General features: G+C 45.4%; 1 protein-coding gene across 1 annotated transcript in view; it reads left to right on the forward strand.

The window, feature by feature from the left end:
* Positions 1-21,179, forward strand: part of MYO1H (myosin IH) — a 655,926-nt gene that overhangs the window by 237,745 nt on the left and 397,002 nt on the right. The window contains exons 11-12 of the mRNA XM_086943103.1: positions 4,260-4,365; positions 17,701-17,781. Coding sequence (XP_086799229.1) covers positions 4,260-4,365; positions 17,701-17,781 — 187 coding nt within the window. The remainder of the gene's footprint in view (positions 1-4,259; positions 4,366-17,700; positions 17,782-21,179) is intronic.

A 21,179-nucleotide genomic window follows, 5' to 3' on the forward strand; every position in this document is an offset into this window, starting at 1 on the left:
TCGGGCGGGTGCCCAACCCGCTGATTTGTTTGGAGTTTTGAGTGCAGGTGCACACCCTGCCTTATGTCCGCCTTTAAGTTAATTTAGCAGTTCTAGCGGGTGCCCACCCCGCGTCATGACTGCTATTCTGATTTATGTCTGAAGCGGGTGACCAGCCCGCTTCAAAGGAGATCACCGCCGTGGCCCTCGCACAAAACCAGAAGCCAGGCCCGTGTCTCCTGACTGTGGGCGGGGCCTGGAGTGTCCCAGTTCTGCTTCCCCCTGCCAGGGGGATGCTGTCCCACGCCGCTTTGGGCGCGAGGGGAAGAAGGGGGACGATTGTAGCACAGGGCTCCCAGAGGTGAAAGGAAGCCCCGTGCCACAGAAGAGGTGCTGCTGCGTTGCCCGGGTGAGGAGGAGACGGCCGGGGAGAAGCCGCACCGAGCCTCGCGGGCTCCGCTCTAAGCCCCGGTCTCAAGATGGTGGACCGGGTAAATCATCACACAGACGAGGAGGGGCTCCCATGAGTAGGGAGAGCCCCATGTGCCGCCACAACGAGAGGAGTCGAGACCGGAGCACACGAGGAGCCCAGCGAGTCTCCAGAGCCCAGTGAGTGAGGGCTTCTTTCTTTGTTGTGAAGAGGCCCCCGAAGCACCCTGTGGGTGCTTGCCTGTGCTAGGGGGGCATTTAGGGCGGCCCGGATGGCAGTGGACCGCCCCAATATTTGCGTTATCTCCCGAGCCCGAGGGCTCCAACGATGGCCCCATTTATCTAAAGGGCCCCGGTGGGGGTCCCGCGGGCCAGAGGAGCCCGTGTTGTTGCCCCTGAGGGCTCCAGTTCTAGGGGGAATGTGTATTTACAGAGCCTACGTGGCTCCAACGTTTGGGGCTATATCTGAGTATGTAAGGAGCCAGTGTGCTCCTGGGCACAGTTGATTTCAGAGCCAGAGGGCTCCAACGCTCCACAGTTTGGCGCCACTGTTCCAGAGCTAGATGGCTCCACCGTGAAGGGCAATTTAGGAGAGAGCCCCTGAGAGGGCCAGAGGTGGCACAGTGGTGCCAGTCCCTCCCCAGCTGCGCAGCACTTAGTGCCAGCTGCAATGTTTAATCCCTGTTGTTGTTTTCAGCTGCCCAGCAAGTAGTGGGCAGCTGCAACGTTTAGGTTTTGCGCAGTGGCGCACCCTTGACCTTCGCTGCATTGGCAGCACGCCATGACATTCTGGACACAGGGCATTTGAGCCCCTTCTTGGATGGCCAGTTGGCCAGGGGGGACTTGTAGAGGTATAGGCTCTAAATGTGGTGCTAGGAAATGTATTGTGTATAGTATGTTTTACGCACCCTGTGTTTGATACCTCTAGAGATGGTTTAGGCCTATGAGGTTGTTTTACCTATTTAGGTTTGTGTTAGTGAGACTGTACTTCACTGTGTGATTTACGCCCCTAAATGTGAGTTATACTAGTGAGGAGATGGCATAATGTGTTTATGCAGGTGAGGTTGGCGCAGGATGAAATTTGCGCCTGATGTGACTGTGCATACTGTAAAGTAATGTTACAGGTTGAGGTGGAGTACAGTGATTAACAGTGGCTACTGGTTCTAGGTTTATGATCTATTTTTACTTGTACCAAATTCTGCTAAGTGTTGATCCTGACAGTGGCCCATGTGGCCCTGTCCTGTGTAAATAATCCCTTGTGAATATTGCCCGTGCCAGTTGGCACAATGTATATTGTGTGATTACTATCTGATGTGTTTTGAGAATACAAAGGCTATTTTTATATAACCTTGTGTGGAGTTCCTTTTGTAGTGTAGCTGGGATGTTGTTGCTGTGTGCGTGCGCAAACGCTTTACACATTGCCTCCGGGATAAACCTGACTGCTCGTGCCAAGCTACCAAGGGGGTGAACAGGGGTTATCTTTGGCGTGTAACTCCCTTGCCCTGACTAGAGTGGTGGTTTCTGCCTGGCTTTGGCGCAAGCCTGAGCCAACCAGAAATCCCATTTCTAACACTCTCTATCTCACTTCTGTGTATTTCTGTTCCTTAATATACATAAAACACATATCTCAATAATGTTAGAAAAGATGAAGCTTGAATTAGCAGACAATGGGCAATAAAATACAAAGTTGTGCCAAACAGGGGCCACCAAAATATTTCTTGCTTAGGGCCCCCAAAATCCTTACACTGGCAGTCACTCCTGTCTGAAAGAGAATACACTTCAATACATCTAGGCTTGCAGCTTTTTCTCGCAACATAAGATCAGCTGCAGCAAGCTTGCACGCAGTGCTTTTATAGATCTGAATGTATGGTGAAATAGTACAATTTACAGCTGGGTAAATTAGCAGTTGAGCATTTTCTAAGATAAAGAAAAACGTACTTTTAAAAACCTACAGTCTATTTGATCGGAGGTAAAAAAAAAAGCCTCCTTTTCCAGAAGCATCTGAATTCTAATCTCTTCAGTGAACATTTGGTTAAAAAAAAGATAGTGCAGTGGATTGGATCCAAGTAGTAGATTAACTTTATTCTTCTTTTAGAGTTTTATGTTGGAATGAGTCAGGGATGGAGCAACCTCCCACTCCACACCAGATCCTCCTTCTCTCTTCTTAAAATGTGCAAGAAGCTGAAGACCTGGCTTTTCAATTAACCAACCTACCCCAGGCAGGGCTAGGCACACACACCTGATTGGCACCAGGTTACCCTCGTGGGTGACAATGCGCTTTAAAAATACACATCACATAACACTCACTTATTACTTACTGCCCAGGCACTTCTTTATTCAGTAAATCACTTATTCCATCAATAAGTGTCTCATTCATACTGGCTCACCCATTTCATCATGAAGTTGCTTGCACATTCGCCCCTTCACTATATTGTAAATATTTAATGTGATCGTTGTCGTTCTTAACATGGGCCAGAGCTGATGCCAAGTGCAAGTAATGAGTAAGAGCAATTGACACCCAGTGTTACAAATTTTCAGGATTCGTATCAGAACATGTGCGAGCAGAATGTTATAAAAAATATATAATTCACATCAGCCTTCCCCTCCCTTGCCCTGTGGCTCCCACTTGTAATGGAATGATTGTAGCAAGCAGAAGCTGTTGGTTGTGAAACCTCTATTTCCCTTGGCAAGATCTTGCCCTCCAAAGGAGCAGAAAAATGGGCTAAGGATTTTGGCAAGTGAGAAGGAGAGTCATAGGCTGAAATCATTTCCAGGACAGAATATTGGAATGCTCATGTCAAATCAATGGGGCTAACACCTTAGATTCATTCCTGTTCTCTCCTCAATAGTTTCAACAGACAGGGTCAGGTCAAGGTCCTTTTCATCTAGTAGTTATCTGTTCAGGGTCACCCTGCCAATTGGAAGGCTTATTTCTTGGGAAATAACTAGAAATATTCTACAACTCACAGAGCCTTCTTTAGCATCTTTTTACCTGTGGTTGTCTGCTTTTCATCTGCTTCTTGTCCGAATGCTTCTGATGTTTACTATTGAGCAAGATGCCGCCTTGCATGATACGACAACTGGTGCTCTTACTATGCGATGTGGGTTATCTAGTAAGAAGGACACACCAGCCACTTCTTGTGTCTTTGCCGACAAATGTGGGAAGGGAACCGATGGGTGAGGTTTTGCTCTGGAATAATAGGGTGTGAGGTTACACTGACAAGGTCTAACAGGAAGCGCTGAAGTCTTGGCATTTATGCGTGGAAAACTGGAAACAATGATTTTGCATGTGAGGTTTCAGTACAGCTTTGGAAGTACCAGAGGTGCCAGAGTGTATGGCCTACCAGGAACAGCAGAAGTGCATTGCCTTGCTGTGGAGACAGACTGGCTGCTGGTGCATGACTGCTGAAATCTATGTATTACAAATGACCTGTTTGTCACCTGGAGGCTACTGATAACCGTATTATTCTTAGTTGTGTGGCAGTAATTGATCACCTGCAGCATGGGACCACAAATGCAGGACCTAGTAATTAATAGCAATTATTCCCATAGCTGCAAGCAATAGCGCTTAATTATTTCCTTACTTGGAGGGCTGTTTAATTGGTTAATTTCCAGGTTTTGCCAAATTGAATTATCTTTTCTAGACTTTCTTTTTTTCACTGGTCATTATGTTGTCATAGCACTAATAAACACTCAGAAACCTATACATTGCTGTTGTGTTTTAAGTAATAATACCTTGGTGGGAACTTAATTTCCACATAGTATCTTCCTTCTTCATAATAACAAAACACATGATTGTTTTCAACGATTAACAATACTGTACATTTATTTTTTAAACTCCTCCTCACCAGCTTTGAACAATTCTGCATCAATTACTGCAATGAGAAACTTCAGCAACTGTTCATAGAAATGACTCTGAAGGCTGAGCAGGAGGAGTATGAGATGGAAGGAATAGAGGTGAGAGATGAATTCTTTAGTTTATCTGTAAGCTGTTACTATAAAGTGCACATTTACACTTCCACAGAGCCCATTTGCTGCCCACTTCCAGAATTCACTTGCAGCACCCAGTGCTTATTCACTTTACAGCTTCCCACTGATTTCCTTGACAATTCCAGTTCCTAGATAGCAATCACTGTTTACCAAAGTTGCCTCCATAGTTCCATCCCTATATTACCAACATTTTTCGGAGCTCCTTTTTCTACTGATCCACTCTTCATAAAGCTTTTCCTGTCCTCCCTCACATCATCACTGTCAGCTCCAGTGCAAGAAGGTAAATCAGAATTACGAAAACACTCAATTTTGGTGATTAAAAAATTAAGGAGTATATTTACAAGGGGATATCGCCACCAGAACGTCACTTTTAGCAACGTTCTGGTGGAGATATGCCCTTCTCCATATTTACAAAACGGCGTTAAGCCACTTTTTGTGGCTTAACACCGCCTTGTAAATAGGTTCACTTTAGGCGCATCACTTTTCGTGAAAGGGGCGTGCAATGGGTGCTGCTGAGGGCATTCCACTGCAACACTCATTGCCTTTGACGCTGCCCCAGATTTACAAGGATCTGTGCATCTGAGGCAGCGCCAAAAACTAACGCCATGCAAGAGCAGGAGTTAGAAAGGTGAAACAAGGAGCAATACTTTTATTTCTCCTTGTTTTTGCTTTTTCTATGTGCACACATAGAAAGAGCAAAATGCTAGTAATGATTGTTTAGGTGCAGGATGGTGTCTGCTTAGATCACTTTGTACCTACACAATGAAACAAATATGATACATACTTTCTCTTCCAAACCATACTTAAAGCAAGAGTCCCTCAAGGCTCAATCATCTCACCCATGCTTTCAACATCTATATGAAAGTATCACCAAATCTGATCAATAGTTGTGACTTCACCTGCTATATCTACGCAGATACTTCTGAAATAGTAAAACCCATAGGACATTATGACGCATCTTCCAGCACTTAGTATCCCCTTACAAGGTTCAAGCTACTATCTATGTTGTACTATCAACTGGATTACTCTAAGGGCCTGTATCATGGCTCACCTTTGTCAACTATGAGAAGATTACAGACAATTTAGAATGCTGCTGCAAGGCTATTTCTACATGTAAACCAACAAGCACATATCTCCCCTGCCTTGAGAATTCTACACTGGTTATCAGTTGCCATGAGATCCACCATCAAGCTGTTGGTATCACACATAAAGCAATAAATGACAAATGATCACTATTTATCAGGAAAGAATCAACAAATGCATACAACAAAGGAACTGCACTCAAGAATGACTTCCTGCCTCAAAGTTCCTACAAAGCGGTACAAAAGGGGATGGTGATGGAGGGAGCATCTGAACTAATTAAACACTCACACCCAGTCAACAGATCTGGGTTTAATCCATCACCGTTCTTTAGCCCACTCTGCCACCCCAGTTCAGACATGGCCATATGCAAATCAGTCTGACCCTGTGCCTCATGGGAACATTCCAGCCCGAACTGCTAAGCCATGCCTTCCCTGGACCGGAAACAAGCTTCCTAGGACCCGTTTCTGGCATTACAGCCATCTTCAGCCAGGTTTGCTTGAATCCAGTGGCAAAGTGAGCAAGGGACTCACGTCTGAGCACACCCTGCCAACTTATGGCAAACATAGAGGTACAAAAGGGGGTGGTGGTGGACGGAGCATCTGAACCAATCAAACACTTACACCCAGTCAACAGATCTGGATTTAATCCATCACCGTTCTTTAGCCCACTCAGCCACCGCAGTTCAGACATGACCATATGAAAATCAGTCTGACCCTGTGCCTCATGGGAACAGTTCAGCCCGAACTGCCAAGCCATGCCTTCCCTGGACCGGAACCAAGATTCCTAGGAACGGTTTCTGGCATTACAGCCGTCTTCAGCCAGGCTTGCTTGAATCCAGTGGCAAAGTGAGCAAGGGACTCACGTCTGAGCATACCCTGCCACCTTATGACGAACAAAGCGGTATAAAAGGGGGTGGTGATGGACGGAGCATCTGAACTAATCAAACACTCACACCTAGTCAACAGATCTGGGTTTAATCCATCACCGTTCTTTAGCCCACTCTGCCACCCCAGTTCAGACATGGCCATATGCAAATCAGTCTGACCCTGTGCCTCATGGGAACCGTCCAGCCCGAACTGCCAAGTTATGCCTTCCCTAGACTGGAAACAAGCTTCCTAGGACGGGTTTCTGGCATTACAGCCGTCTTCAGCCAGGTTTGCTTGAATCCAGTGGCAAAGTGAGCAAGGGACTCAAGTCTGAGCATACCCTGCCAACTTATGGCGAACAAAGTGGTACAAAAGGGGGTGGTGATGGACGGAGCATCTGAACCAATCAAACACTCACACCCAGTCAACAGATCTGGGTTTAATCCATCACCGTTCTTTAACCCACTCTGCCACCCCAGTTCAGAGATGGCCATATGCAAATCAGTCTGACCCAGTGCCTCATGGGAACAGTCCAGCCCGACATGCAAAGCCATGCCTTCCCTGGACCGAAAACAAGCTTCCTAGGACCCGTTTCTGGCATTACAGCCGTCTTCAGCCAGGCTTGCTTGAATCCAGTGGCAAAGTGAGCAAGGGACTCACGTCTGAGCATACCCTGCCAACATATGGCGAATAAAGAGGTACAAAAGGGGGTGGTGATGGATGGAGCATCTGAACCAATCAAACCCTCACACCCAGTCAACAGATCTGGGTTTAATCCATCACCGTTCTTTAGCCCACTTTGCCACCCCAGTTCAGACATGGCCATATGCAAATCAGTCTGACCCAGTGCCTCATGGGAACAGTCCAGCCTGAACTGCCAAGCCATGCCTTCCCTGGACCGGAAACAAGCTTCCTAGGACCGGTTTCTGGCATTACAGCCGTCTTCACCCAGGCTTGCTTGAATCCAGTGGCAAAGTGAGCAAGGGACTCACGTCTGAGCATACCCTGCCAACTTATGGCGAACAAAGTGGTACAAAAGGGGGTGGTGATGGACGGAGGATCTGAACCAATCAAACACTCACACCCAGTCAACAGATCTGGGTTTAATCCATCTCCGTTCTTTAGCCCACTCTGCCACCCCAGTTCAGAGATGGCCATATGCAAATCAGTCTCACCCAGTGACTCATGGGAACAGTCCAGCCCGAACTGCCAAGCCATGCCTGCCCTGGACCGGAAACAAGCTTCCTAGGACCGGTTTCCGGCATTACAGCCGTCTTCTGCCAGGCTTGCTTGAATCCAGTGGCAAAGTGAGCAAGGGACTCACGTCTGAGCATACCCTGCCTACTTATGGCGAACAAAGCGGTACAAAAGGGGGTGGTGATACACGGTGCATCTGGACCAATCAAACACTCACACCCAGTCAACAGATCTGGGTTTAATCCATCACCGTTCTTTAGCCCACTCTGCCACCCCAGTTCAGACATTGCCATATGCAAATCAGTCTGACCCTGTGCCTCATGGGAACAGTCCAGCCAAACTGCTAAGCCATTCCTTCCCTGGACCGGAAACAATCTTCCTAGGACCGGTTTCTGGCATTACAGCCGTCTTCAGCCAGGCTTGCTTGAATCCAGTGGCAAAGTGAGCAAGGGACTCACGTCTGAGCATACCCTGCCAACTTATGGCTAACAACGCGGTACAAAAGCGGGTGGTGATGGACGGAGCATCTGAACCAATCAAACACTCACACCCAGTCAACAGATCTGGGTTTAATCCATAACCGTTCTTTAGCCCACTCTGCTACCCCAGTTCAGCCATGGCCATATGCAAATCAGTCTGACCCTGTGCCTCATCGGAACAGTCCAGCCCGAACTGCCAAGCCATGCCTTCCCTAGACCGGAAACAAGCTTCCTAGGACCGGTTTCTGGCATTACAGCAGTCCTCAGCCAAACTTGCTTGAATCCAGTGGCAAAGTGAGCAAGGGACTCACGTTCAGCCATGGCCATATGCAAATCAGTCTGACCCTGTGCCTCCTGGGAACCGCTTGGCAGTTCGGGCTGGACTGTTCCCATGAGGCACAGGGTCAAGGCTGATTTGCATATGGCCATGTCTGAACTGGGGTGGTGGGGAGTGCAAAAAACGAAGGATTTAGGCCCAGATCTCTGTACTGGGGTGAATGTATGACATTGTTCTGCATTCTGTCCATCAACTGTTGTTTTTGCATTTGTCACCCCGAGTGGGATGGGTATGCTCAGACGTGAGTCCCATGCTCTCCACACCACTGGAGTCAAGCTATCCTGGCTGAAGACGGCTGATAGCCAGAAACCGGTCCTAAGATGCTTGATTCCGGTCCAGGAAAGACATGGCTTGGCAGTTCGGGCTGGACTGTTCCCATGAGGCACAGGGTCAAGGCTGATTTGCATATGGCCATGTCTGAACTGGGGTGGTGTGGAGTGCAAAAAAACGATGGATTTAGGCCCAGATCTCTGTACTGGGGTGAATGTATGACATTGTTCTGCATTCTGTCCATCAACTGTTGTTTTTGCATTTGTCACCCCGAGTGGGATGGGTATGCTCAGACGTGAGTCCCATGCTCTCCACACCACTGGAGTCAAGCTATCCTGGCTGAAGACGGCTGATAGCCAGAAACCGGTCCTATGATGCTTGATTCCGGTCCAGGAAAGACATGGCTTGGCAGTTCGGGCTGGACTGTTCCCATGAGACACAGGGTCAAGGCCGATTTGCATATGGCCATGTCTGAACTGGGGTGGTGTGGAGTGCAAATAAACGATGGATTTAGGGCCAGATCTCTGTACTGGGGTGAATGTATGACATTGTTCTGCATTCTGTCCATCAACTGTTGTTTTTTCAAAGTTCCTACAGGCAAGACAAAAACATAGGTGGAACATATTTCTCTGTTCAAGCGGTCAAACTATGAAATTTACTAACCTCACACATAAGAACCACGACAACCATCTTAGATTCAGAAGATTAGTTAAGAACTGGCTCTTCTCCAGACAACAATTATACGCAAAACACAGTAGTGCACCACAACAGTATTCTCAGACATGACCAACTCTGTTTCCCACAGTATAAAGATGAAGCTGTGGTTATACATGAGTCATTGTACACAACTATGCTTCCTGTTATAAACTGATGCAATTTTCACTCTAATTATTTTCTTTTGTGTACACCAATTATATGTTTGCAAGTACAATTTTCTGGGCTGTGAGGGATTTGAAACATCATAGACGTTGTGGGTGGGGAAGTTGTGAATAATTGGGTGCATTGTAATAATATGCCATGGGATTCAGGACTCTTTAGACTTCGCTCTTTTTGAAGGACCAAGTTACCCATGAGTGATGAACCTGTCAACTTAGCTGAACACAAGCCCATATTTCTGTGTACCTATGATGTGTTGCTAAGAACTTGTTTATTTTCTAAAAATATATATTTTTAAAACAACATTACTCAACTGTGTGCAAGACCAGGAATAGTGAAGATCCCCTAAGCAAATTATTGGGGTGATGGAAGCCCGCTACTGGCTAATGGAAGTAGCGGGCTGAAGAGGTCCATCTAAAATAATTTAAAAAAAAACAGTTAGTGAAAGAGAAGCACGTATATCGCATCACTCTGGGTGTCTCTTGGCCGGTTAGAGCAACTTATTATAATTGTTTTTCGCTGTTGTTCTCACTAAAATCACAGTGATCTCATCTGTCATCTGCAGAGTTGAGAAGGACTGAAACTGTCTAAACTGCTCTGATTTTCATTTGTTCCTTGGTTGAGTGTCCCTTTCTCCTTTAGTGGGGACGAATTTATGGTTAGAAAGGAGGGTTTGGGTAAGAAGTATCTCAGCATTTTACATCAGTTCTGCCCATTTTTCCGACCGCCCGTGGCACAGAGACTACATGGCCTTCAGTTGTACCCTTGCTTCAATGCGCCAGACCATATGCCAGGGTTCTGGTTTACACCTATTAATACATTTCCGTCTGCCTCCTTTTGTGAATCTGGCCTTTGTATTCATGGTCCTTTCTGTACAATATATTTTCCCCAATGGTACACTCAAACAAATGCACGTTTCTTGTGACCTCTCCCCCCCCATTTCTAAAATGATGGAAACTACCATCAAAGGGTTTTAAAGGGCTTTATTAGAATAATTTCTATATTGTTTTTTTTTTAGAAATGTACGAAATGATGTCACCGTCGCTGCTCGCTCAATCTTGTGTTATTACCAGGTGTCCAGGAATCTCATCTTAAAGTTTTGCTAATGCAGTAATTGTTTATAGAGCGAAGCAGTGTGCAGTGTAGCTGGGAGTGATTTGGCCTAGTGTGCGCCAAGAAAATACACAACCTAAAGCATCATCAGGGGATGGCATAAGGGCAGGATCAACGTGATCGTCGGCACAACCGCATAACTGAGCTCTGGCCCCTGACATCCTGCAACGCTCTCTTATCTATTTCTCTATTTCTTGACTTTTCTATCTTACTGGTGCCTCTATTTTAAGCAGTCTCTTTGCTCTAAATGTTTCAGTTTCCCTGGCTTTCCTATCTCTGCCTGCGTGCCTTTGATTTTTTCCCTCATTCTCTGGGCTTTTTTTGCCAATCTTTTTCTCCGTTTCCCTATTTCTTACTTTCTCCTTCTTTGCTCCTTTGTATGTTTCTCTGCCTCGTTCTTGTACAGACTGTCTGTTTTCTGTGCTTTGTCCACAACTGTGCTGACAATGGAAAGCCTGTACTTTGGCAACCCACACATGTATGTGGGCTTGTGTGATGGTTAGGGTGTGGGGCAGAACATGGATCAGTGAGGAAGGGTGTAGTCCTAAGTGGGAGTAAATATATGTCCATCTATTGTCCGCCAGTACATAATATGCATTATTTTACACAGTGTCCCAAATAATTGGGAAGGAAAACTAAGTGTAATCTGTTTTATTTGTTAGGTCACTAACAAATGTTCCGATTGCTCACTCGTGTTAGCCACTGTACCTGCCTTTGGGAATAGGTAAGGCTGAGTGAGCATTTCCTGGATATGAACTTGTTGACCTGCTGACCTCCACTTTCTCCCAGCAGTGAACGCTCAGCTCACTGAGCTATCCCGCCAGTTCACAGTTTGTAAACTGTGGTCACAGGTTTCTGTTCTGACACAGTAATTAACGGCCTGTTGAAGTGTTTGCATTCTGTGTGAGACAGCAAAGTGGATAAGTAATCACTTACTAAGATCGAAAAAATATGCTTGTTTCATCTGTTATATAAATCCTATTATTAGTGTAATTACACACATTGCCCACCAGACCTTACATATACACACAGTCTCTGTAATGATAGCATATACGAGTATTTATATAGCACTTTTCCCCTTTATGTATGCATCCATGTAGGGTAAACACGACCCGAAGGTACTGGAGTGCTTTACATGAGCATCGCTTACATTTCACAGGGATACTTAGTGAGCACTTCATGAGAATGCCTGTGCAGCCCTCTTCTCTGCGCCCAGGCATGTAAACACACCACCCCTGTCGTTGTATGGAAAGACCCCCTTCCAGGTTTAACCCTCCACGACCTCCCCCCTGCTTCCACGACCTCCTTCGTGAACCCCACCCCACCCCACCCTCCTCCCTTATATTTATTTATTTGTTTATGGCATTTGTAGAGCGCTCTGCAACCCTACGGGCATCCTGGCGCTAGGTACATATAGCTGAGAAACCTGTAGAACAGAAGAGGACAGTGGTCAAGGTGCTAATCAATTAGATTTTTGGGAAGAGCCATGTTTTAACCTTTTTCCGAAAGGCCATCAGTTCGTTTGTTTTCCTGATGTCAGTAGGGAGGTTGTTCCATAAATGAGCTGCAGCTATACTGAAGGCTCTTCCCCCACAGGTGGCTTTCTTGATCCTAGGAATGCTGATAAGGTTTAAAGATGAGGATCTAAGAGAACGGATGGGCTCATACCAGTTAAATTTATTTTGGAGTGGTCGGGGGCCTAGCCCATGAACTGCCCTGAAGACAATACATAAGGATTTGAAGCAGATCCTCTGGTGTATAGGCAGCCAGTGGAGGTCGGCCAAGGCAAGCGTGGTAGAAGATCTTCGTTCTCGAGAGAGTGCCAGTTTAGCTGCAGCCGCCTGGATACTTTGAAGTCTGGAAATGAGATAGGCAGGGGATTCCAGCAAAAGCGCGTTGCAGTAATCCAGGCGGCTGAGGATGGTGCTCCTGACTATGTTAGCTCTGGTCTGAGGGGGCAGGAGAGGTAGTAGCTTTGGCAGTCCTCGCAGTAAGGCAAGGCAGCTGCTGGCCTGCTTGTTGACGTTGGTCTCTAGGCTCAGGCTGTTGTTGATAGTGACTCCGAGATTCTTTACTGATTTCACTGGGGTAGGCGAGTCTCCTAACAACTGAGGCCAAAAGTCAGTAGGTAGACGTTTGGGGATTCTTCCTACCAGACAGTGCAGTGTTTCAGTTTTGTCACTATTAAGTTGTAGAGAGTTCTGGTTTAACCAGAGTGACATTTCTAGCATGCAAGTGTGGAAGGTCTCCAGTGAGTCCTTTTCATTTCCATTCACGGACTTTAATTTTTATTTTATAATTGTTGGGGTGTCTTTATGTAGTTATGTTATGTTAATTTTGCTTGTATAGCGCATGGCTACCCCAGCAACGGGGCGTCCCAGCGCTTATGGACATAACAAGAAATACAAGAACGCGGCCAGTGAGAGAAAGCTAGATAGAGGAGAACAGCCAAGTTTTAATCTGTTTTCTGAAGAGCATGTGATTCGTGGTAGCCCGAGCTTTTAGGGGGATCGAATTCCATAGCGTCGGGGCTAGGTATCTGAAAGAGCGGCCACCAGCTCTACTTCTCCGGATTTTGATTGTGCCAGCAAGAGATAGATCTGCTTAGCGGAGAGTGCGCGTGGGGGCATAAAGAGTGCAAAGTCCCTGCAGAGTTCGTGGACCGAAGCCATACAAGATTCTATGAGTAATGCATAATGTTTTAAATTGGATGCGCTGTTTTATAGGCAACCAGTGCAGGCGTCTAAGAATCGGGGAGAAATGGCAGGTTTTAGGCAAGGCAAACAGAGTACGGGCAGCCGCATTCTGAGCTCTCTGTAGTCTGTTAATCACTGTCAGGTTAGAGCCCAGCATAAGAACATTGCAGTAGTCTAGATGGGATAAGACTACCGCCTGGACTATGACCTGACGAGTGGAAGGCTCAAAGAAGCCAAGAATGGGTTTAAGAGCACGCAAACGGCCATAGCAGGTGCCCGCCACTTTTTTGGCATGTGACTCTAAGGAGAGCGAGCTGTCCAACATCACACCCAGATTTTTTACTCCCTCCTTAGGAATAGTTGGAGGTCCTAATATGGAGGGCCACCAATTATGGCTCCAACTCTGGGTTTCCTTGCCTATGACAAGTACCTCTGTTTTGGAGGAGTTTAACTGGAGACAGTTCTGGGACAGCCAGTTAGAAATGGCCAAGATGTCTTCCTGGAATTTGATTTGGTCTAACTCAATGTCCTTGGAGATAGTGAAAACAAGCTGAGTATCGTCAGCATACGATACCAGCCTAATTCCACGATCTCGAGCCAACACTGCCAAGAGGCGAACATACACATTAAACAATGTGGGGCTAAGCGCAGAGCCCTGCGGGACCCCACACTCCACAGAGTGCCTACTGGACGAGAACGGCGGGGCATGCACCTGAAAGGAACGGTCTGATAAAAAAGACGCGAACCAGTCCAAGACACTCCCTCTGACTCCGATCTCCCACAGTCGCTCTAACAAGATCCTGTGGGAGACCGTGTCAAAGGCCGCACTCAAGTCCAGCAGAATCACAAACGAGGTCCCGCCCTGGTCCTGCACCTCCCTTAGGAGTTCCGTGACCGACAATAAAGCCGATTCCGTACTGTGTTTAGCACGGAAACCATTCTGAGACTCGTCCAGAATTCCATTGGACTCCAGATGAGTGGTCAGAATGGAGTTCACATGAGCTTCCATAATCTTAGCAAGATATGAAAGTAGGCAAATTGGCCGGTATCTCTCCGGCCTAGCGGGGTCTAGCATTGGCTTCTTCAGGAGGGTAACTACCTTGGCATGTTTCCAGGATTTGGGGACAGCTGCTGACTGAAGGGAGTTATTAATCAGCATTAGCCCCTCCCACAGAATGGTCTCCTGGAGGGCTCTAAATAGATCAGGTTTTACCGGATCATCCGGGGAACCCGACTTAATCCTGGAGGCCAGAGATTCCATCTCTATCAATTCAATAGGTGGTAGGGTTTGAAGCGGGCACAAAGAAGAAATAGGACCTAAGGTGGGGCCAGGATCCGTAGTATGGCCGTCGGAGTGTAGAGAGTTATAAATCCCTTTTATTTTGTCCAGGAAGAAACAGGACAGCTCTTCGCACTGTGCATCAGATGCTATCAAATTACCTGGACCTTCCGGGGCCTTGGTCAGATCCTTCACTAATGCAAAGATAGTTTTGGAGCGGTTAGTAGTGGGGTTGATCAAGTCAGAGTAGTACTTTGCTTTGGATGCTTTAATGAGTTTGTGATATTCTTTAGTGGCAGATATAAAGTTGGATTTAGCCACATAATCATATGATCGTCTCCAAGTATGCTCCAATAGCTTACATTGCCTTTTTTGTCTGCAAGAGCCTCGGAGTACCAGTGATGGGATTGCACACGCTTAGGCCTTGATAATTTGATAGGGATGAAATGGTCAAGTGATTCATTTATCCATTCCCTATAGGCTATGTCGGCCTCGTCGATGTTATTAGGCCAGACTGGGCAGGATACTTTCAGTCTGGTTTCAAACAGGCCATTATCCAGCTTATTCCACGGGCGTCTCCACCGTAAAGGGGGAGGCGCATCCCTGCAGCCGACTGGGATGTCAATTGAAATAAAGACTGGAAAATGGTCGGTCCAGCTAAGGGGGCTAGGAGTAGTGATGTTAACTTCCTGGATGTTAGTGAATACTGGGTCCAGAAGATGACCTGCCTGATGTGATGGCCCATTGACCAGCTGAATCAGCTGGCATGCCTCCAGGTCACCTAGAAATTTTTGAATAGAGGGTGCGTCACGGTGCTCGAGGTGAAGGTTGAGGTCCCCCAACACAGTGAAGTTTGCTGATCGAAGAGCTAGCGCTGAGATGAGCGACACCAGTGAGTCCTGAAAGGCACTCACTGGCCCAGGAGGGCGATATACCAGCAAACCCGTAAGGGTAAAAGTGTCAGAAACCCTCACCTTAAACGTCGCACTCTCACAATTAGTTACACATGTGGGGTTGAGAGTACAATTATATATACTTTTAAAAATTATTGCAAACTCAACCCAAACATATTGGAGTGCTGTACATGAGTAACACTTGGGCACTGACCCACTGTGGTAACCACCATGACTGATCCAACTCTAGTAGTAAACAAGCATTGGCAAAGCTAATAGATTCCGCCTTTGGAAAATCTATTGTCTTTGTCACTGTTTTTTACATGGTCATAGCTGCCTGGTTTTTGAGGTCCATAAGGGATGTGCAACTCCAGTCCATTATTTATCTTTGAGTTCTGGAACTTGTAGTCCTGCTTTATAATGGAATATACATGACTACAAGTCCCAGAATTCAAATAAAAATCTGGACTGGAACCACACATCACACTTGGACCTGGGAAACTTAATAGCGCTGCATTTGAAAAGAAAGAGCTATGACGGGGCAGTAGTGACTGGGTCTCGGTGCTTTTTTCACAGTGCTTTTTTTACTTTCAGACATGACATGTCTAAAAAATATTGACAAAACCTATAGATTTTCCATAAGCGAACCTGTTGACTTTGCCAGTGCTTGTTTAGTCATGTCATTCAACTGACAGGCACACATGACCACTACTTACAAAGACAACGTATTACTCCCCTTTCAAATCCATTACCGTCATTCATTCCCTACTCTAAATTCTACTAAAGACACAAGAGCACAAACCTAACACAACAAATGCACAAAGAAAAGAAAAGAAAAATGTACTAATCTACTAACCTCTATCTTGAGATCCAAAATAGCATGCTTCTCACCGCAAAGTGCTTTTTTTGTATTTATTTTCAATATTTTTAGTATCTTCACTTTATTACATCAATGGTACATCAGAATGGTAGTGAAAAGAAAAGAAGAGTAATAATTAGTAAAAACTAATTAAAACAAAATATCACAAGGTAAATAAGCAAAGAGAGAATGAGCCTAGCCCCAAATCCAACTTGACACTTCTTGTTTGACCCCGAAACCAAAAACCAGCATCCATTAAAAGGGGTAAGGCCCCTGAACAACACTTCAACGCCTTGTCAGGACTAGTAAGTGCTGTATAAATGCAATTTACAATTAAAAAATGTTCAATAGCAATGAGATTTGGAAAGGTGTTCAGGGAGTGAAACTACCATTCTGCTAAAGTAACAGAAACAAATGCACCATGCTAGTAGGTGGCACCAATGAATCGCGCCCAAACGCAGCCAAACGCCGTACGAGATGACAGCAGAAAGGGCAATCTGTCAGAGTTGATATTCCCAAATGCTGAATTCCCATACTTGAAGTAAAGCTGCCTACCCAAAGATGTAGCAGAGCAGGACACCCCATTAGGGGCTTTAGTACGAGTACGGCTTCGGAACATCCACCCTGACTAGTGAGGATGGTCTGATATCCATTGATCAATGGCCCAATGAAAGTTGGCCCATCAGTCAAGGGTTTTGGCCAGCAGAACCATGTGTCTATGCAGTCGGACACATGTTGATTACCCTGGCTCTGAGTAGAGCGGTGGAGCAGGGAGTTCCATTATGTTTTTGGCAGAGTTTACTGTCCACCAAACTCTAAATAGGCACCCAAACCTTGGTCAGCCATTTAAAAGCTGTAGCATTCGAAGCTGTGAGTCAGTAGGGAGATGATACACTCTCAGGGAGATATTGGAAGCTGCCGGCTACAACTAACAATCCCTGGCAAAAATGCCTGCAAGTGATGCTCATATCGATTGAGCTATCACCATTCACCTTAAGATGTCACTAAGCGAAACTCAGAATGACTTAAAAATGTGCCTTGATGGTGCATCAATATAATGAATGTTTTTAAAAACCTTTGTTCAGTTCAGAGACATTTCTGGATTATAAATGGCATATTCTATGTTAGATCATAATTTAACTTAACTAGTATCATAATTGGGAACTTCTTGATTCAGAGCAGCATACTGGATCATTCACACATGCTTTAATATATCTCAGATTTGATCTCTGTATAGTGCAAGCCGTTGATTTACCTGTAGTTGAAGTTGAAAAAAATGCATATGTTTTCACTTTTGGAGAAAATACCTGAGAAATTCATGTTATGCATGACCCCCTCTTCTGTGTGATTACAGTGGGAACCAGTGCAGTTCTTCAACAACAAGATCATTTGTGACCTGGTGGAGCAGAAACACAAGGGGATCATCTCCATAATGGTAGGAACATGATAAACGTGACACGCTTTGTTATTTGACAGTATATTCAAATTGACAGTGTTAAAGTTTAGTTTAAAAACCTTATGTCTAGTGCTTCAGTGTTTGAGGAGGTAACACTATACCAGGTAATTTCTTAAACAGCTTTTATTTCTATTACTTTGCAAAGTCAAGTTCCACACTGCTGAATAGGGGATAATATAGTAATACCACATATGTGACTTTCATGAGCTCAAAAACACAGAATCTTGTGGGTTTCCTTACAAAAATCTTGTCACTAAGTAACTGCTCATCTTTCAAGATTTGTTAATGAAAAATCCCTGGGTGCAAAATTTGTGAACATCTTGTTATTCTGATTTGGGCACGGACCTATGTCCAAATTCGGATTGCTAGGGCTCTCAGAATGTGGATTCAAGACAATTATTGTGCAATGTAATTTGAAAACGATTCAAATCATACATAAGAATATATGGTCAACTTGCAAATATTTCCTGCATACATCCCACTCAATTAATGGGTGCATACTGATTGCTTAAACCTAAATATACATCTTGTCCACAAGCCCATAGCAACTAAACCTGGGCGGAGTTCGTGGAGTTCTGCTCCGTGAAGTGCAAAAAAAACACTGCCATGCTACGCAGAGCTCCGCAAGCAGCGGAGTTTCTTTAAATCAATGCAGTTCGCGGTGAATTACAGTGCGAAGTGCGTGTCCGCACTGTGCAGTCATCGCAAACGGTACCATGCACAGCGCAAGCGGGTGCTGCTTCCTTTCTGCCGAGTAGACTTTTACTCGAGAGGCAGCGTTCTCAACGTGATCGGGCGGTTTCTCAATGCGAGAGGTTGTGATCATACACGACATTTCACAATAAGAAATCTGACAGCCCACGTTGAGAAATCTCGCCAGGAGGTTAATTTTCCACGCTTGCTTTCACCAACTAGATGTTGATGATCGCAAACGGGGTAAAATCTCGCCAGGAGGTGGATTTTCCCTGCTCTCCAACTTGACGTTGATGAACGCAAGCAAGGGGAAAAAACTCTGCTATCCATAGCAGAGTTTTTGGGAACTCCATGAGCCCCGCGTAACGCGTAGTGCAGAAAGCTCTGCAAACTCCTCAAGCGGAGCAGAGTTCACTGCCCAGACTTAATAGTAACTTGATATGGCTGCCCTGTTTTCAGCAAATTGGTACAATTATATATATTTTTCTTCTAGGTATCCCCTTTTTAGATTACATGTGGTGTTAATTATTTTGGCGTAAGTGACAAATATAGAACGCATGCTTGTTTAATGTCACTTTTCATTGCAATGTGATAATCAAGTTTGCTTGAGTATATACACAGTATATAATCAGAGTTGCATTCTCTTTTCTAAAATAACTGTTAACAAGTTGCAAACAAAATGTCATGGAACCTGATAATTGAATTTCTTGTCTATTATTATTTATTGATAATTAAAGGAACACGGTTTCACAGAATGAAAATAAGCAAAAGGGCTTAGGCCTGTTTTCTGTTAAATGTTTATTGTGAAAGTTTCACCACTGATCAGATAATGGTATATAAGTTAGGAGCAGAGTTGGAAGTGCTAGAGAGAACTTCATGCCAGCGGACCGAGACAAGACACGCTATGCAGAATCACTTCACCTCCTTTTCCTGAAGACTAACAGGAGGCCCATTCACCCTTTACTTGCTGAGGATTTATAAGCCTTGTTCCCAGCTCAGATGAGACTAGAAGACTATGCTATTATATTGAACAGTGGCTTCATTGTTTGAGGCTGGTATGAGACTGTGAACAATCTTTGGATTAGGCTTTCCTTTGGACCTGAGTCTAGTTTAGCAAACCAATTATGGTATAGGGAATGTAAAATAAATAAATAGATGCAGCCACTTACCTTGCGCTCGCCGCATCGCTGAGTCAGCGATGCGGCGAGCCCACGGTAAATGGTTTTATTTATTTATTTGACATTCCCTATCCCGTCATTTGTCACTTTCATCTCCGACCCACCACTCTTACCTGCACGGGCCACTACTGCATATCCCTGGTTGATGGACCCTCAGTAGGTTTTGGAAGACATATGAGGTAGAAATAGCCATATGTAAGTAAGGCTCAACATGGAACTAGAAGGGTTACCTTCTTCCTGAAGAAGAAAACTTTACAAGCAGAGCATCAGTGGAATGAAAAACAGATTAATCCAGAGAGACAGCTTTTGAAGAAGAAGGGACTCAAGGACTCTGATAATAGCACATTAGTCCCTCCAGTTGAAGAGGATCCAAGCTTCCGAAGATGATCAGCAAAACTCTGCTGGCAGAACCTCCAGATTATCACTTTATCCTACTAGACAGGCATATGTCATTAGGAACTGGGGACCGTGGAAGAACTGACATTTCTTTAAACAGATTGTCTTTGTTTAACACCTTGGCTGCTAGAGGTTCGCCCCCCCCGTGCTGAACTATGAGTCATCCCCATTGTTCATGACGAGCTCAGCTCGTCATCAGCACAGCTCAACCGTGCCTCATGACAAGCTGAGCTCGTCATGAGCATCGAAGGGGTTAACCACCAAGCTAAAGAAGTCCAAATAGCCTGAGAAGCTCTGAGGTTAATGTTGTTGACCCGTGAATGGGCCTGGATGAAATGCTCTAGAACATTCAGATGGGATTAGACACATGGAACTAAGAAAGTCAGGGCCACCATGAAAGCTAGAAGCCATAGTCTGGACTGCCCTGGAGCCCCTAGGCTCCAGGGCAGTCCTGGGAATTAAGTGCACATTTCTGAAAAGAACACCTCCACCAGGAGCCTGATATGCCCTGAGGTTGATGGCATAGACCTGTGAGGCAAAAGCCTAATTGGCCAGGATGAAATGTTCTAGGACTTTCCTATGGAATTGGACCCATCCGGCCAAGATTATCATGGCCACCATGAGAGCCAGACGCCATGGCCAGGACTGCACTGGAGCCATTAGGAGATGAACAGCACACATTTCTGAAAAGAACGCCACCCCTGTTCAAAAGTGGGTGCCAATGAACATCAAAATCTGAGAGGGCAGTAGGTTTGACTTATTTGTGTTGATCAGAAATTGGAGAATCCGTAGAGGTTTTGTAAACTCTTACACGCCAGGTTGACATCTTTCTGAGCTTTGGAAAAACAATCAGCAATAATCTCCCTGTCATCTAAATATGGAAATACTCTGACAACCTATGAATCCAAAACAGCCATGCAATACTTGATAAAAACACGAGGAGCTGAAACCATAGCAAAGGGTATACTAAAAGATGATAGTGAAAATCTCCCACAGTGAACCTCGAGTACCACTGATGACTGGGATGGATGGAAATATGAAAGTAACATGAAAAGCAAAAGGTAATCCCCAGGACAGATAAGTGTCAGAATGGACTGTAATAGTGTCTTT

This window comes from Lissotriton vulgaris, chromosome 11 (assembly GCF_964263255.1).
Source record: "Lissotriton vulgaris chromosome 11, aLisVul1.2, whole genome shotgun sequence".
NCBI lineage: Eukaryota > Metazoa > Chordata > Amphibia > Caudata > Salamandridae > Lissotriton > Lissotriton vulgaris.